This window comes from Labrus bergylta, chromosome 7 (genome assembly GCF_963930695.1).
Source record: "Labrus bergylta chromosome 7, fLabBer1.1, whole genome shotgun sequence".
NCBI lineage: Eukaryota > Metazoa > Chordata > Actinopteri > Labriformes > Labridae > Labrus > Labrus bergylta.
The window spans coordinates 5,993,189-6,014,761 of NC_089201.1; the positions used below are offsets into that span (position 1 = coordinate 5,993,189).

At 45.4% G+C, this 21,573-nt stretch overlaps 1 protein-coding gene across 5 annotated transcripts in view; it reads left to right on the forward strand.

Annotated features, from left to right (window-relative positions):
* Positions 1-206: 206 nt before the first annotated feature.
* LOC109988320 (protein MTSS 2) overlaps positions 207-21,573 on the forward strand; it is a 32,381-nt gene continuing 11,014 nt past the window's right edge. For 3 of the 5 annotated variants that reach the window (XM_065956598.1, XM_020639773.3, XM_065956599.1), the window contains exons 1-6: positions 208-794; positions 6,051-6,112; positions 6,218-6,291; positions 20,910-20,994; positions 21,193-21,284; positions 21,373-21,447. In XM_065956598.1, the coding sequence (XP_065812670.1) occupies positions 726-794; positions 6,051-6,112; positions 6,218-6,291; positions 20,910-20,994; positions 21,193-21,284; positions 21,373-21,447 (457 nt within the window). In that variant the 5' untranslated portion in view covers positions 208-725. Of the gene's footprint in view, positions 795-6,050; positions 6,113-6,217; positions 6,292-20,909; positions 20,995-21,192; positions 21,285-21,372; positions 21,448-21,573 lie in introns of all 5 variants that reach the window. The other 2 variants (XM_020639771.3, XM_065956600.1) reach the window with 2 other exon arrangements.

Below are 21,573 nucleotides of genomic sequence, written 5' to 3' on the forward strand. Positions count from 1 at the left end.
GTGTGTGAATCCACATCAGAGCCGAGGAAATCCTCCTTTACATCTCACTCATTGCTCAATGAAACACAGGATTCACTTTGGTTTGCAAGGGGGAGGAGGAAGGAGGGGGGAGAGGAAGGAGGGGGGAGAGGAAGGAGGGGCTGTTCCTTCTTGTCCCCTCCTCCTCACCCTCTAAATGTGAAGAAAAAAAAAACTTGACCAGCCCCCTTCCCATTCCCATGGATCGTGTTACGGGAGACTCCAACCCGAGACATCTGCTCCGCTGCTAACAACGGAGCGCGTCCCCGCGACCCAGACCTCCTCCTCCTCCTCCTCCTCCTGCTGCCCTCTACCCCACAATAGTGCTCTCTCCGTTACTCGTGTTAACTCGGTGATCATGAGGAGCCACGGTGCATGTGCCCTCCACCTTTTCCGGCTGTAGTTCACCCCCCGGCAGGAGTGCGCGCCTGCTCCATCCCTCCCGTGCGTCCGAGCGGAGAGCAGCGGCCCCCCGGTGCCACCGAGCAGCACATTTCTTTTTGTCTGTGCGCTCCGCAGGCTGCAGGCTGCGGGCTGACGCTGATCATCCTCTCCGCTGACCTGACGTCTTTACGGGAGAGGACGAGGAAGAGCGCAGGGACGAAAACAACGCATCCCGATGTCTGATGTTTTGAAAACGCTCCAATAAGCGGATTTCTCCTCTGATTTCTCTCTTTCTGCGCGCTTTTGTGTTTGTTTTGTACACCATGGAGTCGGTGGAGAAGGAGTGTGGAGCGCTGGGTGGATTATTCCAGGCCATCGTGAACGACATGAAGGTAACACACATTCAAATCAAAGTAGAAAACAATCATATGTGACCTTACTGAAGCACCGGGGCTGATCACACGTATGTTTTTACTGCCTTTGTCTCTGTCACCGGGTCCTTCCCCCACTGGAAACACCGCTGCGGGACAAACTGAGGGATGAAACATGTTTCCCTTTGTGTTATTTGCATAATGTGCAGCAGGTCTGTCAGGCTATACTTTCATTTGACAACACTTTGTCAATGTGCAGCACACGGCTTCTATCAGAGGAGTTTATTTATGTCACTTTGTTGAATGTGTTTGATTCATGGCTCAAACTCTGACGTCATGATTAGAGTTGGAGTAAAACTATTAATACTCTGAATCAAGAAAAAAAAACAAGAGAAGAGATATCAAACATGGAATATAGTTTTAATTTGGTGCTGTTATTTCTCAGTGTGATTGTTGTGGGGGCCTTTTGACCCCAAACAACTGTTTCCCCTCATCATCGACTGCAAGGTTTTGTTCTTTATGACATTTTAAACTCAGACTGATGCTCTGCAAGAGAAGAACCAGCTCCATCGCTTTAACTTTCCTGTGTATAAACCTTCATGAAAGGTCATGTGTCCCTTTTTTTAGTGATCGAATATTTTCTTTCAAGCCTGAAAAAACGTCATCGCTCGTCTTTGCCCTTACGTTTGTAAGCCCCCCCTCCCTCCCCCCCTCCAGCCCCCCCTCCAGCCCTATGGGACATGGGTGCAAATGTTTAGGAATATGAATGACTTTGAAAGTGAGCATGTAAAAACAGGAAAGAAAACATAAACAACACATAAAAAAAACAAACAAGAAGATAAGAAAGCAGGAAGACAACATTTTGAAATGAGTGTGAAACAGAAGGCATCTCATGAAACATCTGTAAACAGTGGATGATGTTTTGTTTTTGCATGCACTGTTTCATATAACTACAGGACAAAGTGAACTATCCGGGTTGGAGCTTTTAAGATTTCCAAACAGTAAACATCATCAGTAAGATATCTCAACTTTGTATTGACCCCTACACCTAAAAGTACAAGTCGTTTCTCAACTTTAAACCACAGCAACAAAACCAGAAGCTGGAGTCACCCAATGTTGGATCATTTCCTGCTTTCAATGATCAAAAGTTGCAGACAAACTCCTGCATGCTGTCTGAATTGCTCTAAAACACTGGCAACATTTCAGTGCTCAGACGTTGCCAATGTTTTTTTGCAGGAGTTTGTCTGCATGTTTACGATTAAAGTACGACTGAAGATCTGTAGTTTTTTTGTTTTGTTTAAAGTTTCTGTATTTTTTTAAGCTATTTATCATTAAAGAGCAGGGATTCCCAAACATTTCAACTCGGGTCCCCCAAAATAACTGTGCTAGAGACCAAGGACCCCCACTGTCCATATTTCAGTAATTTATTGTAAGCTTTGACTTTGGGGTGACAAAAAAAATGTAACAGACACACCAGTGATGTCAGTGTGTTTTTTTTATTCGTAGGGAGCAACAGATGCCTTCACTGTTTAGTGCAAACTTCAATTCAAATTATTTTTGTATTTTTACACATCACTTTCATTTCAGCATAAATCGTACTCAACGACTGTTGTTGTATTTCAAATTCAACTTCTGTTTTTATTTTATTACAATAATGGTTGAACTATGTAGTTTAAAATAATTAGACTTTTTAAATTGTTTTTTTTAAAAGGCATCTATCGCCCCCCCCCCCCCGCCGCCTCAGTGTCTAACGACCCCCCAGGGGGTCCGACCCACACTTTGGGAACCACTGCCCCAGAGGATCGTTTTAGAACATGTGGTATTAAAGTATTGACAATTTTGACAACCTTTGGTAACAACTGATGTCATGTCTTGTGACAGAAATCTTCACTTGAGCTTTACCTTCTAAAACACGTGTTTGTGTGTGTGTGTGTGTGTGTGTGTGTGTGTGTGTGTGTGTGTGTGTGTGTGTGTGTGTGCGTGTGTGTGTTGGGGGAGGGGTCAAGAGAAGGAAGTTGAGGCAGGGTGGTCTGTTGTTGTTCGGGACAACAGATGGAAAGTGTGAACGTATTCATCAGAGCTCTGTCTCCTCAGTGTGGAGGTCGCTCAGGCCGCAAAGTGAACAAGTCAAGCATCACACAGCGGCTGATTCCTTATTGATCACTGCCTCACTCTCACTATTTATGGGTCCCTGCATGGAGCTATATCAGCTCCATCGGCTGGCTCGGTGTATTTTTTGTCTTTTATGTCGTGCTTAAACCCGGACACAGAGAGAGAGAGAGAGAGAGAGAGAGGGAGAGAGAGAGAAAGAAAGAGAAAGGGTGCTGATAGAAAGAGGCAGCGTATGTATTGATAAGCAGCGCTGATGAATGAGACTGAAGCCCTGAGTCAGCACAGTGTCCATGTCCACTGTCTGAGATCTGACCTCATTCCTGCCGCCTCGCTGGGCCACGCCGGCCTGTCAGAGCAGCTTTACCCCACTCCACCCCACGCCATGCACGGCTCAGCTTCCTGTGCTGATCACGCTGATTGTGAACAATGTTACAGTAAAGTGTACAATTAACTACATGAAGCACACACACACACACACACACACACACACACACACACACACACACACACACACACACACACAGCTCAGTAACAGCATTTTATAGACTGCACTCACAGAGGTTATTCTCAAACCATGTGTTTTAAAATGATACCATCTGTTATTTTAATGACCGTGAGTATCCAAAAGTGCTGAAGCTTTAAAACACTTCAGCTCTTCAGTCATATTTTTAACCAAAAGAGAGAGAGAGAGAGAGCACTGTTTGAGTTAATATATTTGTGCAGTTTGGACAGTGTGCAGGAGTTTGCCTGCAGGACGTCAGACGATATTGGTTGACTAGGATTTCTGATATTCTAGTCATGGTATGGAAACAGGTATGATGATAGTTTGATTTTTACTCGTATCGTATTGAAGTTTAAAGTGCTGGTACTGCGACCGCCCTGTGTGCAGACGGATGTGTTGATTGTAGGATGAAGTGAGGAGAGCAGGAGGTGATGGAAGAGGAGGTAAAGAAACGAGACATGATACTGGTTCTAGTAACTACTTGGATTAAAACACAATTTTTTAAGTGTTTTCAAAACACACTGAAGAGAGACAGGAAATGTTGGGATGAGAGATCGTGGAGGATGATCGAACCTGCGGCCGCTGTGACGAGGACTACAGCCTCTGTACATGGGGCGTGCATCATCACCACTAGGCTACAAGCGCCCTGACTTGAATTAGAAGTAAAACAGAATTTCAGAGCAAAATACACCGACCTCTGACTTTTTCTCTATCTTTGAGTGCTGGCACCGCGCTCTGTTGTTATGGTCACGTCATTATTTACCTGAAAACTGATTTTTCTCATGTGGGTGTGTGACATCTTTGTCTACCTGTGTTTCCACATCTTAGACAGTATCAGAGTCTAACAAACTCGAGGTATAGTATCGACTCCTCTCAAAAAGATGAAGTGTTTCAGCTGGTTAAGGTCGGAAACAGACGGTTAGTGTTGACACAATACCAGATTTTTAAACGTAGATATGGTTCTTGTAAAAATCAAACGATATTGGGGCGCTGGTGGCCGAGTGATTTGTTCGCACGCTTAATTTACAGAGGCCGTAGTCCTTGAAGTGGGCGACCTGTGGTTCAAATCCGACCTGTGGCTCCTTACCTGCAGGTTATTCAGCTCTCTCTCTCTCTCTCTCTCTCTCACATTTCCAGATCTGTCTACTGTCCTGTCTCTTTAATAACGGCATAAAAAGCCACCCAAAGAAATATTTAAAAAAAAAAGAAAGAAAATCACACGATGTTGATACATGCTCTGATACCATGGCAACAAAAACAGAAGCCCTAGACACTTTTTTTCATTTTGGGTTTTAAATTAACAAAAATTGAAGGCGAACTCATGCACGCTGAATAAAAGGGCTGATACGTTGTCATGTTTCAGGTATACAATCGTTGAAAACGTATTTGCAGAATTTAGACTTAGCTTTTAGTGAAAAATATGACATTTATTTAAGCATCTGTACTTTGATCATTAAAATAACAGAGTCTGCATCTTGTTATTGGAAAGTATCAACTCATTGAACGTTTGCACAACCCTTTGAAAGATGCAAACTGTTGTGTTGTTGGAAGCATGTGTGCTTGGGAAATCAGCCACCTTCGGAAGTGTCCTTGAGCGTCACACTCGATGATGATGATAGTGTCGACCTCACCCACCTGTGAGTGACAAAGCATGGCAGGAAGAGCCTCCTTTCCTTCCTCGCTTCCTCTTTCTATCTCCCCTCTCCTCCCTTCAGAGCGCCCCCCCCCCCCCCCCCCCCCCCCGTTCCTTCTCCCTCCTCCCTCAGCTGTCTTGGCAGCACACTCGTCCAGCCTCTGGGAGTCACACGCCACACAAGCCAATTAGACACCTGTCGGAGTCAAGTGCAGACAGCGATGCAGGGAGGAACATTTTTGTAAGAATGGATGCGTCTTAAATCACTTCTCTGTGCCCGAGGCTTCATGCGGAGGAGGCCGGGAGTTGAACGCTGTCATTTCCACAATGAAGGTCACTGCAGAAATGATGAAGAGTAAAGTGGTTTTATATATTTAGCCGGGATGTGTGGCCGCAGGGGTTATGGCCTCCCACTCCTCCCCTGCAGGGCCGGGCTGCTTGCTCTAATGGGATCCAGCCTTGAATGTGTTTTATGTTTGGCTCTCCTGGCTCAAGGCAACGTGTGATGATCCCGGGCTAAATCTAATCCAGATCGTTCAAACATCGGCCTGCCCCCCTCCCCCCTGTACAGAAACACAGCTTATAAAGACAGTGCATGTACAACAGACATGTAGGCACACATACCAGCTCAGGGCAAAGACCGAGAGAAGAGGGCGCTTAGGCTGATTGAGGACAATAATAACATAAGTGTGCGCTGAGAAATCACACTGACCTTTAGAGAGACAAGTCAGAGCACAGACTTTATTAACCGACCTGTTGGTAACCCCGGGGGAAGAAGCCAAGCTCTCTTTGAGTGATTACAACATTATGTGGATAACAACTCATCTTATGAGTGGATATATTAAGACAAAAATGCATTTATACAAAGTCGACATTTACATTTTATGCAGCTGTACCAGATGATGTCCCGTTGTAGAGAACATTATGTATTCTCAAAATGTGCATGCACAGAGTGAGTGTGAGTGTTTGAACAGATATCTCTGCTCAGTAAATGTTTATTCGACTCGTCTCTTTTTCCTTCTCTTATCAGAGCTCTTACCCGGTGTGGGAAGACTTCAGTGCCAAGGCCACAAAGCTGCACTCTCAGCTCAGGTAGGAGAAGTAGTCCCAGCTAACAAAAGAAAAAGGTCCTTGTGCAATATTTACAGATTCTTTATGCAGTCACAGTGCAGTGACCACGAGTCCATGTTTTCACAGGACCACCATTCTGGCATCTGTGGCCTTTTTAGATGCCTTTCAGAAGGTGGCAGACATGGCGACCAACTCCAGAGGTAAGTCCTTTTATTCAGCCTCACTCAAACTTCTCATGAGTAAAAACCAAAACATGAACCTTTTATTAAGCCAGACAATCACTATCTTCATGGGGTTTAGTTCAACTCTATCATTTGTATCTTGCTGGAAATGTTCTCTTGAATTTAAGTGTCTAAATTGAGGCTATGCACATCTTTTCCATCCTTTATAACACTCCAGGTTTTCTTGATATTTGGAAGGCTGTCCACATTGTGTACCCATGCTTTGGCTCATGCATGAACAACACAGGTACACAAGCACGGGTTGGAACAGTATGGATTATTTTTAAAGCTTCTGTACTTTTTTCCATAGTGTCAATCATAAATAAGAGAGATTGTGTCCTGTGTGTGGTATCCAAAATTATTAAAGGAGGAATACATTGGCGACCTTATTTAAAGCTGTTGATGGGTTATGTGTGTAATGAGGTGTGGCTATAGGATTATCAGGGACGACTGAGGCTGTGGTGGAGAGGCCCAATGTGAGATCTGTTCATACCGCCCAGATATCCTGGAGACAAAAGCAAATGAGACCGTGCAGAAGGAATCAGACTGTGTTTTTTATGGACAGAATCAGCTGCCACCAGGTCGCTGTGAAACTAAGCCATGTAGAATCAAAGTGCTTGTGTTGACTTTTACCACTGAAAGCTTCTCAATCAGAGCTGTGTTTGAGACTTAAAAGAAGCATGATGAGATTTTAGGTCAAAGTTCCCACAGCAGCTCCAAGTAAATGATATTCTTTCAACACATTTGTGTGTTGCAGAAATGTATTTGGAGCACAGCATGCCTCCCCGAAGACCTATTTTAAGAAGGCCAAAAAAGGGGGAAGGGGGGGGGGGGGGCGGTTGCAGCCCAGAGAAGTGAAAATCTGAGCTTATTGTTTCTCGGGTCTTAATGAGGTCTGCTGATCTGCTTTGTCACCCTGAGAGTGGCAGCAGACCGACCGACCGACGAGTCGAGGCGAGGCGGCTGATTAACACAGATTTCTTCAGAGTCGATCGTAGAGAGCAGAATGTAGGTCAAAAAAAGATCTGTGAGCATGGAGCAGTGTGCAAAGGCTCCTGAGAGACACACACAGATGCACACACACACATGCACAGATATTCAGCGAGTGACAGCTGGTAGCCGCTCACCTGACCCCGCAGGTCACATGCCAACATGCTTTTCAAACAGTTTGTTCCTGCACAGCCCTTTACCGCTGGAGAAAATATCTGAAGGGGCATTTGTTCACACATTCTCACCAGCTTTACTCCAATAGGCTACTCTGTAACCGTGGAGCTTATCACCATGGCGATACTTCAAGTTACCTTAAATGATTCCTGATGTGGGTGCAGTTCTTTAAGATGAAGCGAGGTGGACCGGGGTCAGCCTGCTCGCTGCTGGCAACCCGCTGTAATAAAAGCCGAGGTGCAGACGGTCAGGGAGGACTTCAAAGTCTGCAGTAAAAAGATGAGAAAGATGGAACAGAGAGAGAGAGGAGGCCATATCCAGTTTTACTGCCATGGATGCATAAAATCTCTGTAAGTGTGTCACTCACACGCCCACTCACTCTTCAGTGCTGTGCAGGGACATTAACTTCAGGATTAATGTCATCCTTCTCAGGACAGACTGAGAGGGAGGGATGCTGGGACACCATGTGCTGATCAAAGTTTGTCACAACTGAAGAGAAGCTAACGACACACAGTGTAGACCAGATGATCAACTGATGGATGACAATCAAAACATGATACTGTCATCACATCCAAATGTTCAACATTTCATAGTTTCAAAATCTCCCCCAAAAAATCTACTTTTATTATTTTTCATGATTGTGAAGCCAAATGTGTCTGCTTTTTAGACATGCAGGCTCGGCTTCAAGGATGGCACTATACTGTAGTTTGTTGTTTTACTCCTAAACTGATGACTGGATTTCAATCTGTTGCTGAGGGAGATGGTTTGTGACTGATTTGTTGCCTTTATGTCGTTTTCAAACATGCACAGAACTCCTGAAAGGAGGGGAGCTGCATGTGTAAATGCAAATCATGAACTATACCCTGATTTGTTCCTTCCAGCCCCCTTGTGCATGAGGTTTGGGTGAGCTGCATGTGTGAACTCAACAGGAAATATTCAGGGAAATCACAGTGAGCGAGCAGGCAGGGGTGAAGATGTGAATATTATGTGTCTGACGTGCAGCCGTTGAGATCTCCGGCACGTAAAGAAGCGGCTTTATTATATTTTCTGTTCGCTACACTCTTAACCAGCAGAGCTCCATGTCAGTCCCTCCTCTCCTGCGGGAGCCGTGCTAGTCTTTGCATGCTCGGGACCCCAGCAATTAATTAGACGAGAGGAATGTCGATATTTACTGAGCTGGCTCATGAAGAATGACCTCTGACCTCCTGGCTGCAGGCTCCAGTGACATAGTTTAGTTCAAATGTGTCCTTGTGGCAGCTGAAATGTTAAAAGTCCTTCCCCTAAAACATGTTGGCATGCAGATGTTTCACTCTCTCAGCTTTAATTTGCCAAAAAAATTTGGACTGGTCAGGAGGCAGAAATAAAGAAATATGATTTATTGACAAATGGTCACAGTGTATGTGTTTGTTTGGGTTTGTGGGTCTGCCTGCAGCGATCCTGTCTGCCTCAGCGTCCGCACCTCCACACAGAGCTGATTGCACCGCAGGGGGCAGACCCTCGGATATGTACTGTTGGCCGTCATCCCTGTCACCCTGATTCCCCTCTCGTGTTGGGGGTCGGGCTGCAGCTGCTGGCACAGCTGGAGGTGTCTCTGCGTTCTTCTTCTGCCTCTTTTAATCTACCTTTGACACACTCACCTTGTCTCTCCTTTTCACCCTCACGCACTCTGCAGACTCTACACGCTTCTCTGCCAAGGAAAGCAACATTTCCTTCATCCAGGGTCTCTTTATTGATCCACAGAGAGCGAGCGGACGATGAATGAAAGAGGATTTTACAATTTCTTAATAAGGCATGTACCTCTAGCAGCTGAATCTAAGACCTCTGTCTCGTCCAACCTCCTCTCTGTCTCTGCATGTTCCTGTGTCAAGCTGCCTGGCTCTGCCTTCATGTTCAGGCTTCCTCTCGCTGTGTTGTCCTTTTTTAGAGTTTATGGTCACAGTCATGGCGTCAGCGTCTGTGTTTTATGAAGCAGCTGGAGGAGTCGGCTGCCAGCCGTTTTGGCAGCGTGTCTGACAGCGCTGTTTCTGTAAGCTACGTTAATAGATCTATGTCCAAAGACACGTCTGTCTTTGTGAACTGGCAGCTTGCATCTGGGTTTAATAAAGTCCCGCTGACCACAAAGTCTACATATGATGACTCTACATGGAGAATTTAGACCCCGTTCAAGATAAATATTTAACTTTTCAACACCCGTCTTTCCTGAGGCCGTGCAGCTTTCCGCAGTTTGAATGTCAGATTGGTCATCTTAATGGTTTTGGTGTGTTGTCTGGACTGTTTTGTTGAATTGTTGTGTGATATATTTGAGTATCTAAGATGTATCTGGAGAAAAGCGGACTGTGTTGCTGTTTGCTGTTTTTGTTGCTAGGCTGGATAACATGTGTTTCAGCGGACTTCATTTTCTCCATTTTTGGACATGCTCGGATTAAATTTGGGTCATAGAGTATGAGAGAGTTCAGAGCTAATGGTCCATCAGCATATGAGATACAGGCTCTGTATTTTTCGGAGGGTGAGGTGAGTGTAGTGGGTGGGTGGTGGGTCGGCCAGGGTGGGGGATGTGGTTGCAGTGGGATTTCCACAGCTCTGGGTATCCAGGCAGAGGCAGAGGCGTTTAGCTAATCCTCTTAGCCCCACTCTGTAACACACAGACACAGACTGCCTTCTCTCCTCCTGATCAGCCAGCACAGATTTAAAAAGTCACACTCTGGGATCAGTGTGCAGATTGAGACGCAATGAAGTTTGTTTCCACCTTTTTCTGTCTTTACACGTGTGTGCCAGAGGCTGCAGACTGCACACACCATCACACACAAGCAGACAAATGTCCCCGTTAGTCGGTGCACTCTCTCTCCTGGTCGCTCTTTCTCTCGCCCTGTGCAGGAATGGAGTTGTGTTAGTAGATCAGTGTCTCAGCGAGGCCGTAATCTGCTTGGCCCCTGCGCTTCTCGGGGTTGGCAGATGGGACGGATATCCCTACCCGCCATCTGGACGGCCTGGCATGGACGAGCTCTGGCCTAGTGCGGGGCCAGATCAGGGGATTACTGTCCTCCGCTGCTATCCCGGCAGCGCAGCTATTTTTACGGACATGTCGAATAATGAGAGTGTGCCCATGTGACCGGCGTTGACATCCATCAAGCCTGGCATTTCATGTTCAGGCCTGATATGTATTGTACTTAGTGTGCAAGGACATCTGCGTGTTATGTGTGCTTGACTTAGTAACAGGAGCTTATGGATTTGAGTTTTTTAGATTGAACATACACGCATAGTGGGCAGAAAAGAGACACTGACTACCCACTGTACCAGGGGCCCCAGTGGAGGAAGGGGCCCTTACTGGGCCTGAAATATATCTGTATAGTCGTAGTTTGGATTTGTTCCTCTCTAAATGTTTTAAATTTGTAGATTGCTCTGGATTGGTTTTCATGGGGAAATAAAGAAAGGGTACGCTGTGCTAAAGTGTCACTGTGTTGTCTGATAGTCTTAAACGCACCATCTCTGAGGTGCGCACAGAGTGTGTGACGTGTCGCCTTTAAATGACATAACCAGACTTAGGTGAAGTGACCGCAGCTGAGAGAGAACTGAGAAGATGAAGACACCCACTGGCAGAAGAAACACTCTACCATACTCGACCCCTCTGAACTTCAATGAAAACCAGTGTTTATCTTCTGATGGGAGCCAACCAACCAAACTAAAAACTGAAGCTGCAGACGAGAAAAACGTGCAAACAACATGTTGCTTTTTTCTTTCTGAGGTTGCTTTGTTGTCTCTTTGGTGCCTGTTTTGACTTAATGTACATAAAGTGATGCAAAACAAGATCAGGAGTCTGTATATTGTGTTTTATTTTGAAATTCACTAGATGCTCTGTGCGTTTCCTTGTCTGACTTCCTGTCTGGGTCGACTTACTTGACGAGTGCTTGCAGCAGGCTACACAAGTTGGCATTTTTAAAATGACTGTAGAAACCTTTTTAGTAGTCACGATAACAGAAAGTAAAAATCAAACTATATCACTACTAAACAACTAAAAATCAAACTATACCTTTGTAGATGTCATAGGCACCAAATATTGGCCAATTTCTTGTTTTTAATTACAATAAAATGCAGGCGAACTGTCGCACATGTTTCAGTGGTGAATCGTTGCCAACCTAATCGTGCAATTTAGAGTGTGCAGGAGTTTTCTGGCAACTTTTGATGTACTCGTTCTTCTCTAATCCCACATACACGTATGCAGTCACAGAATGTGGTGAGCTGTTCATTTTCTTTTTTTTTTACACGTTTTTCAACACACTCTGCCTTGAAGTCAGATGTGTGTCAACCTCTTATTTTGTCTCCGTCAGCTGTCTACCTTTGTGTTAACAACAATCCCAACACAGTTGTCCGTGTTTCTCCCCGGAGATTAAGAGCTTAAACCTCAAAGTTGTTGTGGTCGCCCAAAAAAAAAAAAAAGAGAGAATGTTTTCTATCTCCATGCAGAAAGTAGAGGTTGAAGCGTCTGGACCGATGATGTGAGGAACAGACGTAGAAGCAGGCAATAATAATATGAGGGGAAAACAAATCTTTCTGCTCAGCATAACTTTCATTCTGAGACTGAATACCAAACTAAGAAGACAAACATGAGACTTGTGGGGGAACACTTTGTTCAGCTGTATCCCGAACATGAACCCTGAGAGGAAGGGAGCCGGAGAGGGGAGGGAGAACACACATGAGAGGGAGCATGACAGAGGAATGTAGAGGAGGGAATGAAAGGGATTGGTGCATGGTTTTAATCAGCTGAGGTGGCTGATTGAAGATTGTCGGAGGAATTTACTGAGAATAAAAAATCACTGGTCAGCTGACGGACGGTTTGTCGGTCCATCACTTTGTTCCCCACATTCAGAGGGTCTATCCAAAGGGCTTTGAGGACTTCCTGACCCTCCTCTAGATCCAGCATGAGGATGATTTTCTTGCCATGAGTTTAGCATAAGTGGAGAGATATCAGAGAGGGGCTGCTACACAGGGAGCGCACTAGAGCTGTTGGGGGTTCAGTGCCTTGCTCATTGGCACTACGACAGTACTCGGGAAGTGACCTGGCACCTCTCCATCAACCAGACCAACTTCCATATTTTGGTCTGCGCTGGGACTTGAGCCTGCGACCCTTCGGTTCACAACCAAAGTCCCTACAGACTGAGCTACTGTCCCTAAAAACACAGATTTCCCTTCCTCTTTGACTCAGTGTCACATGACTCCTCCCGATGCTGCTTATGACATGATAAGGGTAATGTGAACAGTAGTTGATGGTCAAAGAGGGGTATTAGTGTGACTAAAGCTGGACTTTTACTCTACATGTAAACATGTAAGTCAGTTTGTTCACATGCAGTTAAGTCGAGCTACAGTTACAGCTCCATTAGGACGTTTAATTAGAATGCTGTCCTTGTCTTAGTCTACACGCAGCGAGGTGGAATCGATTTATTGACCGACAAACGTCCGACTCTGCCACAGTAGGTGGCGATAAGCCACCTTTCTATTGGACCTTTCTGAGGTTGACCTTGCTAACAAGTTAGCAAATTAGCAGACGGCAAAGTGGTTGTCATTTCAAATGGAGTAAGGATGGACAATGTTCCAGTTCTGTACAGCTCTGCCTCTCGCTTCAGTTAGATCCGAAGGTTGACCACAACACAACTTCTGCTATGCGGTGTATTTATGCAAAACCGTGTGCTGGGATTGTGGAGCATGCTCAGAAAACCTTAGCCAGTTCGGGTCCAATTGAGGTAAACACATGCAAGAGTACTCTATCTCCATCAACACTATCTAGGCAGTTCTTTGTGAAATGCGACGTAGTACAACTTCACTTAGACTAACGTGTATAAGTTCAGTTTAAGTCAGAGAAATACAACAAATCAAGTTTTTTTAACTACAGCTCAACACACTGAGTCTGAGTGAAGTCGTACTAAGTTACATCTCAAAGAAGAACTAACACATCTGGATTATGTGGTTGAGGTTGATTTACTCCTCCACGGTTCTTGTGCCGGACTTTGACCTGGAAGTCGAACACCTTAAATGTCCAGAAGATCTATAAAGTTGTTTTCATCGTTGACATACGACCAGTTTACCACTGACTAACTTTGTCGATTGTTTGGTACGTGATGGAGAAGGTATACCAGGAGAAGGTCCGATAGTAACTGGCTGAAAGGGGGTATATCGCTAACTATCATAGCTAACATGCTTGGGTGAATAAATTAGATTATCCCTGTGTGTGTTTGTGTGTGTGTGTGTGTGTGTGAATACTGAGACAAGGACAGAAGTCCAATCAAATGGCCTACTCGAGCTTAATCTGCAGCACAACATAAATGTGTGTTTGAACGTACTGAGTCACACCACAGAGGAGAAGAGGAAGTGAGGATTCCATACGTCCCCTCTGGGTGACTTGAGAGTCTACAGGTGGAGCATGAAACGCTATCTGAGCAGCAGCAGGAGCAGGAGTGACAGCATTGTTTGGAGGACTGTTTGCTAATGAGCAGCTCTGCAGCCACGTTGGCAGAGCAGAGAGGTGGGCAGGACGTTTTCAAACAAGATAAAAACACCCTGACTGCAAAGGGTGTAAAAAAAGGTCAGTTTGAGTCATCTGATTGGAGCAGCTTGGGGCTGTGCTCCATTGAACACTGAGTCATTCACACCCTGTTGTCTCAATGTCTGTTGTACAGTTTATATTGGCGTTAGGACATGTATCTTGGCACTTTTGTGTTTCATATGTGCTCCTCTGATTTCCTCTTGAGCTCCGGAGAAGGAGAAGTCCCTCTTCTTCTTCTTCTCTTACAGAACATTTTGTCTTGTTTTCTCCTTTTTACAGCTCCAATGAAAAGCACATCTGGACATTTATTTTTAGCAGCAGTTATGTCTCTGAACAGGAAACTCCTGAACAGACAAAAAAAACCCACCTCCTCCTTGTTCTCCTCCTCCTCCTCCTCCTCCTCCTCCTCCTCCTCCTCCTCAGTCTCGCCCTAATGCACTCCAGATCATGTTTACACCACATCAGGACACACCAGGGTGTGTGTGTGTGTGTGTGTGTGTGTGTGTGTGTGTGTGTGTGTGTGTGTGTGTGTGTGTGTGTGTTTATAAGTCTGAGGTAAAACTTGCGGTGTGTACTGGCCAGACAACAATGGACTGTGTGTGTGTGTGTGTGTGTGTGTGTGTGTGTGTGTGTGTGTGTGTGTGTGTGTGTGTGTGTGTGTGTGTGTGTGTGTGTGTGTGTGTGTGTGTGTGTGTGTGTGTGTGTGTGTGTGTGTGTGTGTGTGTGTGTGTGTGTGTGTGTGAGACTAAAACAATTGATCCTGAGGCTGTTTCCTCTGCCTTTCATTAGTGACACAAAGACCCACACAAAGCACACCACTTCACTCATAAACATATCCGCTCTTTTAGGTTTCAGGGAGTTCAGATCGTTTCCCGCGTCTCAAATGTCAGCTTTTGAAACTTTTTGTTTTAAAACAGAAGCCGTCTTCACATTTAGGCGCTCAAGAACATTTTTATTAGAAGACTTCAGGACAGCCTGTCTCTGAAATCTTCCCTGACGTGGGAAGTGGACAGAAAGGCGGATGGGTGTCTCAGAAGGCAAACCGTGCCAACACCGTGTTTTTGTACGTCACCTTAAGCTCATGTAAACTGTGATTGGACAGTAAACGGTTAATTCATTGAACAGTTTCATGGTTATTAAATAAAAAAGCAGGAGATTCATTGATAATGAAAGTGTCCCGTAGCTTCAGCCCTTGTTCCCTGAATATTGAGAGGATAGTCTTCTTCACCTGCACAAACTTATTAGTGTCTGTCTTTGTTCAAATGCTAGATCTGAAACAAACTCTGATATCTTCACCATACTCCGATACTCTGGGCTCTTTGAAACAGTTACACAATAAAATTCATATTTCATCAGGACCTCTTTAGGTTTCACACAGTTGCTTATAAATCTGACTTGTAGGTCAAAGAATGTCTCTAAAGTTTGATGTGGAAGTTGGCACATTGCAATTAAACTTAAAAAGCTGTTTTCACATCTGCAACTGAAAGTATCTAGAGGACTGCTCCGGATATTCTCCTGACCTGGCTGTTCACACATGCACCTCACAGTGGGAGACTATCTCTGTCAGACACAAGGGGGGGCGGGGGGGTCTCCTGAGGTAAGATGTGACGTAAAAAACAATGTGGAAGTAGCAGACAAAGCAGCAGAGTCCTCTACACGACGCTATAATGAGAATATGTGTCTTTCTATCAATGCTACATGTAGTTGAACAGAATCTCAATGTGAACTAAAGAGTAGAGAAGAACATACTGGAGAACAGGAAACATAATGCAGCAGGTTCATTACAGCACAGAGATGGTAGAGGTGGCGTGCAGACAGTCTATGGTCGTGCAGCGATCACAGGGAATAAACGTCACCACCCCCTCCCACTCGCTCCAGGTGAATTCTCCTGATTATATCCTGCTGTGTTCTCACATCAGCTCACTCTGACTCTCTGCAGAATAAATACGAGGAGGCTGGAGGAGAAACTCCGGCTGAAGAGAGAAACATTCAGCTGTTTGCGTAGTTTTTCAGGAGTTTTCTGCAAGAGTGAAATCCTTGTATATAAGTGTTGATTTTGGATTTCCCTTTGTGCAAACGAGGATTAACACAGAGTAACACCATGACACTTTCATAAAAGCAGAACATTTTTAACATGAACACAGAGCTGGTTTGGTTTAAAGTCTAATTGAGGAGAAGCAGCGTGACTTTAAAGGCCTAGTTTGTTTTCCAACATAGTTAATTCAGCTGCTCTGTCGTCCACAACCAGGCTGTGTTTACAAAAATCAAATATACTCTTCACCCGAATCTGTCATTGTAAATATACTATCTGCTGATAAAACATCTAAAACGACTGAATGAAAGAGTCTGCAGCTCCGTGTTACAAACACGACCAAAGGATCTCATGGAATGATTATTTAATGATACGAGCAGAGAGCGTCTGCAGGGCTGCACACTGCTGTCTGTGTCCATCATCCGTGATTTCAACTTCTTCACGTCAAGGCTGTCCAAATTTTGGATACTTTCATACGTTCCCTTACTGTTGTTAATGGTATCAAAAAATACCAAAGCTTTAAAAAAAAACTTCAGATCTTCAGTCATATTCGACCGAAAGCTGAATGATTCGATCTTGGGTCCCTAAAACTTCTATATCAGCTGCTGTGGTATCAAAACAGGCGTCTAGTATCATATCACAATCATGTGACCAAACTACTCCAGTTAGATCTTTATCTGTCGTCATGCAGCAGGTGAACTCTTCTTTTCTAAGTGATGTCCACAAACTGCAGTTTACCCTGCCTCTCTCCGCTCCATCAGAAGACGTTCCTCCCTTACCGCAGACACAAAGGAGGCTGCTTTACTTTTTAATGCCGGCCGCTCCCGCTGAGATGCACCAGCAGAGCTCCTGCTGTGCTTTGAAGTGCATGTTTGATGCTGTGTATGATGTTCCGTCAGGATTTTCAAGTCAGAGATCTCTGCCTTGTATTTGCTCAAACTGATTAATAAACAAGACCAGTCAAGCTGTCAAACTCAAAGCAGCTCGTCCTTCTTCTTTTTTTTGACTTCTTTGAGTGCTTTCTTTACTGTAAAAGAAAAACAGATGAAACAGATGAAATTCAACGATACCAGCGCGCCTTACGCCTCCAACTTTCTTTTCATTTGTGTTTTTTTCCCTCCTGGACCTAATGTGTGAGATTCAGTCCTGGCTGCGCCTGTTGCACCTGCAGCAGCCGAACACTTCCTCTGCCCCCTGACTGACCGACCCAGCCGGCACCTCGGCTCTGTGTACCCTCTTTCATCCTCCCCTCTCCTCCCTTCTCTTCCTACCGCCCCTTTTCATCCATCACTGGCCTCCGCTGTGTCCCTGCCAGTTCACATTCTGCAGCACTTAAAAGGAGGGAGGGAGAAGGAGGGAGGCTGAACTGCCTGTGCCAGCCGCAGTCAGCTCCACGGCCAAGGTGCCAACGTGACGAATCACTGTTGTCTCACGCATGATGGAATTTCCATCACTACAGTCGTCTGCGTGAGAGCTTAGCAAAAAAAAAAAAGGGACTTTATATTCCTGGAAGTGTTACTGTGAGGATGTTCTGTACCTTCTGGCTCTGCAGCCACATAAACATGCTTTATTGACACAGGAAGTAGAGAGGGAGAGGGAGCAGAACCTCGGTCCAGCTCGGTAGTCTGGAGTGCAAATGAAACCTGATTGGAGCAGAAGGGTTAAGATGCTGAAAGAAGGAGATGGTTAAGCTAAGCTCCCATGTTGAAGACATCAGGGGCTGAGACCCCGTGGATGTTTAGCTCCCGGCTCCGGCTCCTGGCAGGAGAGCCCCAATAAAGCAGGCTATTAAAGCGCTGCTCCTTCCCGAAGGAGTCAGGGGAGTTAATCAGAACCAGAGCTCTGAATGAAACCGCTCTGTAAACGCTCAGACCACAGCGATCTGATCCTGGATACTGGAGCTTAAGGTTCCCGGTTTAACCCAACCGTGGGGGCTTGACCTTCCGTACCAAGAATCCCATGTAGTTCTCAGCAGGCACAGCAGATCTGGTGACTGCTCTCTATTTATGTTCTGAATAGATATATGGAACCAGGCGCCAACAGCCCGGGCTACACGTTCTAATGAACCACATTTCTGCACTCTCACTTGTTTGCTCCCTATCTTAAGATATATGGCGGGTTGCCTAAGCGCTCTGCTCCACAGTGATCTGTGTTTTGCTTCATTCATGCACGTGTGGGTGTCTGCTATGAGGCCAACACTGCTTCCCCTAAAGCCCCAGGGGTCCACGTCTGCTAAATAATCACTTTACCAGCTCCTATGCACTTCTAGCCAGGTTTCAAGAATGAACTGACAAACCTAAAAAGAGAAAAAATCGAATACATTTTCCTTTTCTTCCAAACACAAACTAGATACGGGAAAACATACCACCACTCTAATAATCAAAGCTTTAAAAATGGGGATAAAATCGAAGAAACCTTAGCAGAGCCACAGCGATGCATGCTGTGTTTTTGCAGATCTTGTGTAGTATATGTTGTGTTGTTTTGCATTGATTTGTGCCTTTCTGTTTACATGTAGATGGGTTTTTCTATTGTTTTTTATTTATCGATTATAATGTGGAGGCAGCTGACTTTATTATCCCCATATTTTTGCCTTGACTCCACTCAGTGCTGCACACATCAAGCTGCCTCAACAAGACGTCTAAGAAATAAAATCAATCAAAACAACATCAGAGAGTAAACAGAGAAGCACATCCCGAGACCAATGGAAAGCACAAACAACATCAAAGGCTGAACTGTTGTCGAAGCCTCCTCTCAGCTTGTACATGTTTGTTAAATGCCTGCATGTGCATGCATGGTGCTGTGGGAGTGAACTACTCCGTCCCCATCCGTCCGGTGGAGGCCAGAGGCCAGCATGTATTTTGGACGTGGGCAGGAAGCCTCTGGACCTCCCCAGGATGTAGCTGTCAGCTGATCTCCCCTCTGGGAGAGGAAGGAGAAGAGGAGGAGAAGGGAGGAGAGAGGAAAAGAAATTGGCAGGTGTGGATGGGACAGGACAGGAGAGTGGGGGTTGGTGGCTCTGGTGGGCCGACAGTGACATTGGGATGGTCTGTTAAAGAGATAAAAGGCTCCACATTACTCCCCTCCTCTCTCCTTGTGTCTCCCCTTCAGCCTCCCTCCCTGCACGAGCTGATCTGCAGCTGTAGATGCTGCGTGTAATCCTTTTAGGAGGAGAGAGGCAGAACCTGTGCACACGTGTCCTCTGAGCGTCTCCACGTTCAGCCATGTCCTCTAAAGATGGACATATATTTCTATTTCTATCCCGAGCTCAGCATATAGCTAACACATGTTACCTCCATCCTGCTGTGTGTAACGCCTGTGTGTGATACAGCTGGATGGCCTTTGACCTCCAACCCTGCCCTCGCTCTCTGTCACCTAGAAAAGCAACAGAACAACCCTCACATCCTCTTTCACACTCGCACAAAACTCCTGGAAACTTTTCGGGGAGATCTCCGTGTGTGAATGAAATCAGCCATTTAATTTTTTACTCTGACTTCACCCACACAATTTTTTTCCCTGCCAGCACCCAAAGTGAAATCGGCCAAGTTTGGGAGAAAAATGTTTCCTTTTGGTTTTTTTTAAACTCTCAGGGTGACATGGTTTCGACTGGAGATGCTAACCTAGTTTCTTTATCTGACAAATGGAGCACAGATCTCAGCGGACAAACATCTGGAGCCTTCCTCACTCGGTGTCTGATTTCAGGCTGGAGTTCTTTTCTGTTGTAGTCTGTGTATCAGGGGTTTTAGCCTGTTTTTCTTCTTTTTTTTGCAGTGCAGGTTAGAGCCGGTTTCTGTCCACCCTGCACAGACAGTGTTTAGGAAACAGAGAGAGAGAGAGAACAGGAAAGGCAGAGCAGGCAGGGAAGAATAGAGGGATATCCCCTTTCATGGTTCCCTCCTTTTTCCTCTAGGATAGAGGAGGTGAGAACTTCGGAAAGGGTGGGGGGTTGGTAAATCACACCACCTGTCTTCACACACACACACACACACACACACACACACACACACACACACACACACACACACACACACACACACACACATACACAAATATGTACACATGCCCTCGTGACCATTCATGACCACAAATTCTGTCGTTCATGCCAACACTGTGTGACGTGTGTCTGTCAGCTGCTGAGAGATGTCCTCTCTCTTGCCCTGTCTGTCTGTCTGTGTGTGTGTGTGTGTGTGTGTGTGTGTGTGTGTGTGTGTGTGTGTGTGTGTGTGTGTGTGTGTGTGTGTGTGTGTGTGTGTGTGTGTGTGTGTGTGTGTGTGTGTGTGTGTGTCCAGAGACCCTCAGATTAGCCCTATGTGGCCCAGATTACAGCAGGATCAGTGCTACCACATATTACAGCGACCTGTGAACCCTCATTGAGGCGATGGGACAGTCTGGGCTTTAGGGGCTGAAATCCACATTTTTAATTACACTTCAGCAGAGAGGAAAAGTACAGTAACCCGTTCACACTAGCTGTTGTTTACTCTGTGCTGGGAATCATGTACGCCATCTTCAAGTGTCAGAGGGAAACAGCGTGTTTGGCCAAAGGGGGGGGGGATGTAGGGTTTTAATTTCCAGGCTCTGTGTCTCATTTGCTTTCCCCCAAACAAATGTGACGTTTCTGTTCTCTGCTTTTCAAATCAGCCCTTGGCCCCCTAGTGGCTGCAGCTGGAAACGCCTCTCCAGAGAGGGGGAAAACATCTTGATAAATCCATCTGACAGGAGAGAATTAGACCTTTCAAAACGCTCTCCTGATGTCTCTCCTTATGAAACATCATATTTCTCCAGGCAGAGAGGCTCATCTCTGATTTGCAATGTCAACTTCTTGCATCACAGCTGACACTTTGTCTGTTTTTTCCTCTTATCTAATTCAAGGTGCCACCAGGGACGTCGGCTCAGCTCTGACGAGGATGTGTATGCGCCACCGCAGCATTGAAGCAAAATTACGCCACTTCACCAAGTAAGTGTCACCTGTGTTTTTTTTTTTTTTTTATCCCTCCACATGCAATTTTCTGTCCTCTCTTCCCTTGAGGGGATTATTTTGTTCCCTATAGTCCCATCTCTTCTCAGCCGACCTTCCTCTCATTCCGCAATCTCCACTGAGTGTTTTTATGAAGTGGAAATAAAGTTATCTGGCTCTGACTCTCTCTCTCTGCAGCGTTCTTATGGAAGGTCTGGTGACGCCGCTCCAGGACAGGATAGAGGAGTGGAAGAAGACGGCGAATCAGCTGGACAAAGACCATGCCAAAGGTGACCAATCAGAAAAACACACAAAATAAATCTGAGCACTGCATATCGGATAGAAATATAAATATTCTTTGCTGTTTGTGCTCCACAGAATACAAGCGGTCTCGCCAGGAAATCAAAAGGAAGTCATTAGATACGCTCAAACTCCAGAAAAAAGCAAGAAAAGGTGAGACAATCTTGACCTGTCGGTTATTAAAAGCTGTCAGACTGAGGCTTCTCACAACTATAAGACTCATATTCAGGCTTCTGCTCGACTCTTGGTCCCTGGTTCAGATTGAACTGGCGCCATCTA